Here is a 9,180-nt window from a genome sequence, read left to right as displayed (position 1 = left end):
TTTCAAAAACAAATAGCTGCAAGAATTAAAATAACTACAAAATTCTTTCCTCAATTGCCTCGAATTGGGAAAACATTGGGACTTAAATACACTGGAATGCTTTAACCTATGTCTAAAGCATTGTATTACAAAACTATCCTATTGAAATATGTTGTAATACCTATAGTTACACAATAAAGAAATGAAAGGGGAAATGGATGTTGGCTACCCAAAGGCCTAACTTCTAACCTGATTCTTTGCGGCTCGACTTGTGATGTCTCTCTTTCCTATATCTCAACTGTCCTGGATCAAATCCACCTTCCTCAGCTCCATAGACGGCCCAGGATGGTGTGGCAGCCATGTAATCTTTGCTGTCAAAAGTACTTCCAGAAGCCACCTGAATTTAAATTGATGATAAATGTCAGAAACAAAACAACAATCCAAATTCAGTCCAAAGTAATAGGGAAATAAACACCCACCAGATCATGAAATTTATCATAGTCTATCCATGTATACCACTGGCCATCAATTTTGAACTTCTTAGTTTTTGCCAAGAGGACACAACACGAGTGAACATGCTCACAGGCAACTTCATACTCCCCTTGGCTTTTCAGAGACAGAGCCTCCGAGAAAGCTTTCACGTCGGCATGCCAAGGGACATTTTCCATTGTTAATTTTGATGTAGCAGTCCTGAGAAGAGTTCATTGTCATTCGAAGATGGTTTTCAATCAAGAATTTAGCTGGACTAAGGGGTAGAGATAGAGAGAGAAGAGGGGGAGACTTACGAGCCACAATATGTAACACCCTTGATTTCAATGAAGTCGGGTTCTCCAATACTGAAGAGTTTATAATAAGCATCAATTTCTTCAGCATTCCATCCTTTCACAAGGGTCAGGCGGTATACAGTGCGCTGGTGTTTTTCCTTCAGAGCAGTCAAGGAATCCTGGAAAATAGTTATCAAAATACATAGACAATGTGATCAAGAGGACACAGTATCATCAAACAGTCAAATAAAATCCAGCGCAGTCGCCCCTTCTTCAGATGGTGATCATGCAGTAAAGAGTCCATGATATATGAACTAAACTCTTAACACAAATAATGCATTTCAGCTAGGCTGCTAATTAGAGTAGTTACATACATCATACATCATGAATTCATGATTTGATTATACTTTTCTAGATTTTCACTGACATTGAAAAGATACTCACAATAAATCTTTCCCAGAAATCTCCAAAGAGTGGTCTATCGATTGCCTTAAGAGAGTCCTTTGTTCCGGCATCTACACTGACATATAACTGCAAGCAGCAAACAAGAATATTAAGTTTGGCTTGCTTATCCAGCATGTTCAAATTATAAAATTCTGAAAACCTCAAAACCTGGGTAATAGGCTTCAGCAACTTAATTTTATCTGGAAATTGTGCATTTGTAACTAGAAAAGTGGAAATCCTCCTTTTGTGCAACTCATCCACAAGTGTATTTATCTCTGGATACATAATAGGTTCACCAACAAGAGATAATGCACAATGCCGTGGTGTCATGCCTTCAGTTAATCGCTCCGAGGTGACTCCTACAAAAAGAGTTAAATGAGCCAATTTTGAAACTAATTATATGCAGAACGGTGGGTTGTTTTGAAGCTAATCCTCCCAGTATCAGTCAAAATGATATAACGGTGCTGGAGTCCGATTTTACTTATTTATAAAAATATTTGCAACTTTGCAATGCCAATATGGAAAACGATATTATAAAATGGGTCAAAATCAAAATCCTAGACAAGATCAGGGAAGGATCACAAATAAATTCATAATTTCACAAATAAATTTGACATATATATCGCAATAAATTCATGTATATGCATAACAAATAAATTGTATACTTACTAATTAAATAATATAATACTCCCCATAAAAAAAAATATTTTCTTATTATTTATTTATTTTTTGACCAAAAACATTTTCTTATTATTCATATTTTATGTGTACAGTTTTCTTAAGTCGCGTGATCAGTTATTAATTAATTATTGAAAACAAAAAGAAACAAGGAAATGTTGGCGTGTAGCACAAATAGGAAACCACAGCGTTGGACGTGTTTTATTTTTGGGTTTTAGTACTGACAGCATCGTTTTAATTAAACGGGTCGTGGATCCGACACGCGAACAACAGCTCTGCATAACAAGTACAGAAACGATGGACACACAATTTCATCGTTTTTGCGACTTTTGGCGGCGACCCTTGCCACCCCCACCAAATTCGGCCATACTCCAGCACGCGAAGGGGAGGCAAGATCACAAAATCGTACGATCCTACGAGTTGGATCACGATTTTGACTACCTAGGTCATGCCATCACACAAATCCAAAGGCATTAGAAAGTACTATGTACATTGAAGAGTCAAGTTATTATTCAAATGCTTACAAATTCTTAATAATATACTTAAATGGAAAAGAACAAACTCAAGAATCTATTTAAGTACTTTGTGGATAGTGACAGGCCGGCCACTGGATAAGACCAGACCAGAATTCAGCACATCAGAGATGGATCCTTTCGCCTACCTGGCCTGATTGCAAACATGTGTTTTCTAGTTTGTGAATTCATTTATGCAGAGAGCTATGGGATGAGACTCGATAAAACATTGTTTACCTCCTCTCAGATGGGCTAACATCTGAGATATTAGATGCACCTGTGTTGTAGAGAGCTACAACAATTGAGATTTCTTTGGATTTCAAAAAACCTAAACCATTGACATTTTATTTGGAGCACTTTTTTTAATAAAAATACCAATAATTATTGTTTACCTAAAACATTAATTGAAGAACAATTTTTCTATGCACAAATTTAATACAATGTCAATATCTAGTTTTTTTGATGTGTGAAATTGAGAGATTCTCAAATGGTGCTTTCAATAAGGGAATAACAATGGTTGTCAAACTTAACACATTTCCAACAACAAATATATTAAAAATGCTCAAAATTATTTGAGGAGGGTTTAAGGCAAAAGAAGAAATAGAAAATTATCCAGATTGAAGAAAGCGAGTCAAATTGCAATCCCAACAACATACTCCCTCCGTCCCATAATATAAGCAAAAAAAACTCATTTTCTTTGTCCCAAAATATAAGCAAAAAAGACAAACTTTTATCCTATTTAATCTTGTTTTTTTAAAAAATCTCTTTTCCAAGAAAAACTTTTGTTTATTCTCATAAAATTAAAGGCAAATTAGATTCAATTTTCTCTCTTTCATTTTTTCCATAACCAATAGCCAATGAAAATTGTTTTTACATCTTCCTATAAAACTTTTTCCAAAGAAAACACAAAACTATACTCCAAATTCTTATGTTTTAGTTTTCTTAATAAGTGTGATTTTTTTTTTTTGCTTATAATTTGGGACGGAGGGAGTATATGTTTTTCATGTCAAACTTGAAGTGGGGAACTCAAAGCCACCTCAGATGCAATAACGCCGCCATTATCGATATTGTCGGTGCTTCAATGTTTAATTCCAACGAATCAGCAAAGATCGTGGTTGTGAGAGAGAAACTGATACATGATCAGAAAACCGCCACAGATAGAATGAAAGACCCGATTTTGAGAGAAGAAAGTGTAGAAGATATAAAGACTCTAAAGTTGTGGAATCAGAGAATGAGGCAAAAAAAAAAGAGATTAAAGCTCCGATTACCGTCTCTGGTAATGCGAAACGTGATTTCACTTCTACGAGAATTGATGGCGGCAATAATGTTTCATCCAGGTTGAGAACTAATATTAATAGTACTGAAAACGGTAATTGGAGCTTTAATCTCTCTTTTTTGCCTCATTCTCTGATTCTACGACTTCAAAGAGTTTTTGTATATTCTTCCCTTTCTTCTCTCAAAATCGTGTCTTCCATTCTATCCGCGGCGATTTTCAGATCATGCATCAGCTTCTCTCTCACAGCCACGGTCTCCGTTGATTCGTTGGAGTTAGACATTGAAGCACTAGCGGTATCGATAACGGCGGTGTTGGTGCATCTAAGGCGGAGTTGAGTTCCCCACTTCAAGTTTGAAATGAAAAACATAGATGTTGTTGGGATTGCCATTTGTCTCGCTTTCTTCAACCAGGATAATTCTCTATTTCTTCTTTTGCTCCAAACCCTCGTCAAATAATTTTGAGCATTTCCAACTTATCTGTTGTTGGAAATGCGAGTTTGACAACCATTAAAAATTGCTACTGTTCTCCCTTATTGTAAGGACTATTCTCTCAATATCACACATTAATAAAATTCGACAGTGTATTAAATTTGTCCATTTCATGCATAGATGTTCCAAAATTGTTCCCAATTGATGTTTTAGGTGAACAATAATTAGTAGTAATTTTTATTAATAAAAAAAAAAGTAGTCCTCCTAGAAATTTGAAAAGGGGTTTGTCTTTAGGGACAAGATATTTTTTTTCAACTGGAGTATTTAGGGAAAGAGGTAGTGATGAATATAATCAAATAAAGGATAAATGATGATCTCATAATAGGAAAAAATCAAATAAGAGAATACTTATGTCAAATGAAAAAATTTACCCTCATTTATTTTTCCCTTAAACTCCTGCACGCACAAATTATAATCTACAGCTAGAGCTAGTCTCCGGTATGAAACTTACCCTACTTTATGAAAGTGTGCATGTTATGATCTAGAGCTACTCTCGTTAATTCACTATTAACATATGTAAGTCCATCAACCTGACAACAATGTGTCAGCGTCAAACTTCTGAAATGATAACAACAAAGAAAATATAAAATTACCAGGAACTCCTTTCATTTGTTTAATCATATTTGTATGCTGGTCTATTGCAGAATTTACGATCTCTATTGGATCGTCCATCTCCCACACCCAACTTTTCGCTACTGGATTTGTGTGATGCCTCCAGCAGAAAACACATTTATTTGCACATGCCAAGCTAGGGGTTGCCTCCATGCACCTATTTCACTCATAAAAGTTGATAAAATGAATATATGATAGCTGAGGTGTGATTGCGAACACATAAAGCAGAAGATAAATCCACTTATAACAAGCACCAAAAAAATACTTACTAAAACCTATGAAATGATCAAAAGTTGCAGATAATGCGAAAGTACAACAGAAATTATAAATCCAGAACATTCTTCTTCTAAGCCATGTCAAATACCAGCACAAAGTTACTTAAAAACATAGATACACTCTGTTTCTTCTCTCTTCCTGATTACTTTACAAACTTATTTTCATTCAAATTTAAGTTCAATCCATCAACGATTAAAAACTGTCACACCATCGATGAAACGTACATCGAAAACAAACAAGCTCCATCTTGAGATTTAGGTTTTCATTGGCATAAATAAGGTAATGAATTGCAGGATGACATATATTATAATAAAGTTGTCCGCTAGCACGACACATAAACGATGCTCAGACCACCAAAACCAAATGCTAATGAAACGTGAACTTAAGTAATTTGTAGAGGAAGTCAAGTCTCAATTACCTATGACTCTCAATTCCGTAAAATGAATGCTTGTAGCAACCACCTCGACCTCGAAGCTGTGACTTAGTCCATCTACAAATCTTGACACCACTGTGTGAACCAATAATCTTATAACCCTGCAAATCGATAATATTTTAAAAACATTACATCTTATCTAACAAACAGAAAGTTAAATCAATTGACATGTTGAAATTTGGGGACTAACTCAACCTTACAAAACCGGCTTGTAAGGTGAGGATTGCCTCCTCTATATAAACTCTTATCAAGAGTCTTATCTATCTGATGTGGGACTTGGGTTTTTCCCAATATGACAAAAACTGCATATCTTATGTAACAAACAGAAAGTTCAATCAATTGACAATAACTGCATATTTAGCATCACCATAGTGATCTTGCAAAATCCAAACCAGAGTGTAGCTTTCGCAAAATCACCGTGGGTCATCATAATTCGGACAAACTCACGGTGATGCCAAACAAGTACCAAGTAAGCAAGCAATATCACTATGATACCAAAATCACAATAGCTCTTCTGACAAACTCACTAACTAAGCGATATAAGAGTCACTAACTAAGCGATATATGAGATTGGAATCTAATGCAACGCATATATGAATTACATTACACAAAGTAAAAATTGAAAAACAATATACCTGCTTCACCAAATTTGCTCTAATAACAGGAGTCACCATTTCTTTCTTTCCATTCAACTTCCCATTACTCTCCTTCACCGTAGCCACCAGCTTCCTCGAAGGTGCTTTACCGGCAATATCTTCAAGATCAACAATCTCCGACTCCGCCTCTTCCTCCTCATCAGACTCTTCTTCATCAGAACTCAAAACACCGCTTTCCTCCTCAGCATTCTCCAAATCACCACCATCATCAACACCTTTCAGTATTCCAACAACCTTCCCACACCACTTCTCAAAAACCTCATCCACCTCACCACCATCAACATCTCCTTCCCCCAACGGAATCATCTCGTTACCACCCAACGCCTTCATCCGTTTCACAATCTCCTTACCAACCGCATTGAAATTCTCACCATAACCTCCACTACCGACACCGAATACCGCAAATCTACACTTCGACAAAATCAACGAACCAACTCTAAAATCCTCCGAACTCTCCGCAAGCCAATCGGCGAAGAATTTATACTCCGGCGGTGGTTTTCCGTCTTCCCAAGTGGAAGCAACGATAAGGAGAAGCGTTTCCTTGGGGAGATCTTCGGGTTCGTAGTTTCTGCCATCGATGATGTCGAATGCAAGGTTGTTTGAGGTGAGGAAACGGTGGAGGCGGTTAGAGAGGGTTTTGGAAGTGTTGGTTTGAGAAATGAAGAGGATTTTAGGGTTAGGGTTGGGGTTTTGGGAGCTTAGGGTTAGTTGTTTTAGGCTTCGTAAGCGGCGGGATTTGTAGAAGAAGTAGAAGGTTGTGGCGGAGAAGAGAGCGAGGAGTGTGAGACGAGCTGGTACTGATAAGAATGGCATGGTAATGGTGATTCGATGATGGTGGAGCAGTGAAGAGTGCGTCGTGTGAGTGTGAGTGTGGCGGTGGAAAACGCCGTGGGAGGGAAAATGAAAACGAAGAGGGAGTGCTGTTTAGTGGGCTTTAGGTTTTGAAGTTAGAAGCCCGGTTGTTTTGTTACGGCCTGGTGGGCTTTAGCGGTCTGCACGAATCTTGAATGGTCATTGTTGTTTACACCTTGAACAAGGCTAAGAAACACCATAAAATGGCAAATTTAACCTCAATTTCCATCGACAGTTAACTACCATTTGTTAATTTTCATTAGAAGTAAACTGCCGATGAGGTTATTTTGATATTTTCGTGGTGTTTCCTAGACTCTTTTGAATTAGACGGTTGTTATAGTTTATGCTTTTCTTAGATTGTTCAACCCCTTAAATAAGTTGATGGAAAGTACAATTAGATGAATAAATAGTTGGTTAAGAGTTACGCTATAAACTTTGTGCAATCGAAAACTACCATCCAATAAATCGAGTTACTTTTGAGCAAAACTGAAAGGTTCATAGAACAACTATCCTCAAATTATGAAATTGATAACTATATAAAAGCAGGATGAAAATGAATAAATATTTAAGAAACAAAATATAAGAACTTTTGAAAATAAAAAAGAAATAAACCAAGACTTGTGGTAAGATTAATCAATGTATCTAACTCTGATTCTTGATTGTAGCATTGAGCTTCTAAAAAAAATTTCGTTTTTGGTGTGGAGATGGTAACTCTAATTATTGGCTGGAAAAAGAGACTTTTTCCAATCACGTACCTTATGTTCACTGTCATGACATGCATTGAAGTGTTAATGATCTTGTGGATGACAATGATCAACATATTTCTCATCTTTATTCCAATATGCTTGGAAACATTATCAACAAGATTACCATTTTTTTTTACAAAATTAACACAGTTACCATGTATCCTTCTTTGCTTGTGCAAGACACCCCTGATGTGTGGGCAGGGGCGAATCTCTTTGGAGACCCATGGGAATCATGGTATCCCCCAAGTTTGCTACATATATCATCATATTAGGCATAATTATACAACGTGTGTTTCATTGGTTGTAGTGAAATGGTGACCATTCTCTCAGCATAACTCTTACGGCCTATGTTTTTTAATATTTCTACTCTATTTTTAATATTTTATTCAAAAAAGTGTTCATGTGGGGACTTGCATTGGCTCCCCCACAATATAATCAAAAGAAACCAACCACTTGACCTATTAATTTCTCCTTGATATATCTTGAAATGTTTTAATATATATTACATACATTTTTGGCATCCCCAACAAAATTACTTAAGATCTGCCACTGTGTGTGGGTGTGCAGTGGCGTATCCAGAACCCTAGACCAGGGGGTGCGAATTATTTAATTTTAATTAATTATTATTATCATCAAATATATATATATATATCCTCTAAAAAAATATAATTAATAAATAAAAAATAAAAAATAAAAAATTAAATATATTATTAGCCAGGGCCGTCCCTATGAAACTGGAGGCTCGACTCTCATAGTAAAAATAGGCCCCTGATAAAAAAAACCACAAATTTTTTAAAAGATTAATATTCTATTTAAATTGAAAATAACACTCGTATAATGATTGTTAACCACCAAATTCAAAATTAACAATTATTTTTACTAAAGACGTGTTTTTTAACTTATAAATAGAAACATGGAACATGATTTTTTATTTAGAAATTGAAACATGAAACATGTTTATTTTTCTTTTTTGAGTGGGGGTGGGGATATTGAGGCCCATCGCTTTAGGAGGCCCAGCTCGGTTGAGCTCTTTGCACTCCCCAAAGAACGGCCCTGCTATTAGCCTCTAAATATTTATATTGTTTAATTTTTGTTTTGGTTTTGAAGAGTTTACAAATCCTATATATAGATAAATAAAATATTGTGGGTATACTTAGATAAATAAAAACAACAAATAAATCATTAGACACTACAACTAAAGTTTTTTTTTTCTTCAAAAAAAACTAAAGTTATGTTTAGTTTTTTCAGGTTATACAATAATATTGCGCTAGCCTATTGGAAACTATAATTTTAGCAAGCTACTACAACTACGAAACACTGGTCTGATTCCTTCAATTGTAAATTTTAATTATGCTTCTAATAAAAATGTTATGATGATAGCACAAAAAGCAAAAAAAATATAAGCAGCTTTGTCAGTATACATCACAGAGTGGTTAATGTCATTTAATACTACAACATAGTAAG

The 9,180-nt window shown here is 35.6% G+C and overlaps 1 protein-coding gene across 1 annotated transcript; it reads right to left on the bottom strand.

The window, feature by feature from the left end:
- LOC146951878 (flavodoxin family protein / radical SAM domain-containing protein) lies at nt 1–6,993 on the bottom strand. Its single transcript, XM_085756071.1, has 8 exons — nt 6,098–6,993; nt 5,448–5,563; nt 4,735–4,910; nt 1,356–1,546; nt 1,188–1,274; nt 765–922; nt 459–669; nt 1–376 (listed from the first exon to the last, which is right to left on the bottom strand). Exons 1-8 carry the CDS (start codon nt 6,929–6,931, stop codon nt 224–226), a joined length of 1,926 nt encoding a protein of 641 aa, XP_085612197.1. The 5' UTR covers nt 6,932–6,993; the 3' UTR covers nt 1–223.
- Between the last annotated feature and the right edge of the window lie 2,187 nt (nt 6,994–9,180).

This window comes from Medicago sativa, chromosome 1, assembly GCF_051527215.1.
Source record: "Medicago sativa cultivar Bolivia chromosome 1, Bolivia_mono, whole genome shotgun sequence".
Lineage (NCBI taxonomy): Eukaryota > Viridiplantae > Streptophyta > Magnoliopsida > Fabales > Fabaceae > Medicago > Medicago sativa.
Note: the sequence above shows the minus strand (reverse complement) of the source record. Positions and strands in the feature narration are given on the sequence as shown.

Bases quoted from the DNA above. Each gene is read 5' to 3' on its own strand.
- LOC146951878 (XM_085756071.1), bottom strand. From the start codon at position 6,931: ATGCCATTCTTATCAGTACCAGCTCGTCTCACACTCCTCGCTCTCTTC. The intron at 1,547-4,734 runs GTAATTTTATAT...CTCTTTTTGTAG, and splicing joins ACAAATGAAAGGAGTTCCTG to GAGTCACCTCGGAGCGATTA. The intron at 670-764 runs GTAAGTCTCCCC...AACTCTTCTCAG, and splicing joins GGTGTTACATATTGTGGCTC to GACTGCTACATCAAAATTAA.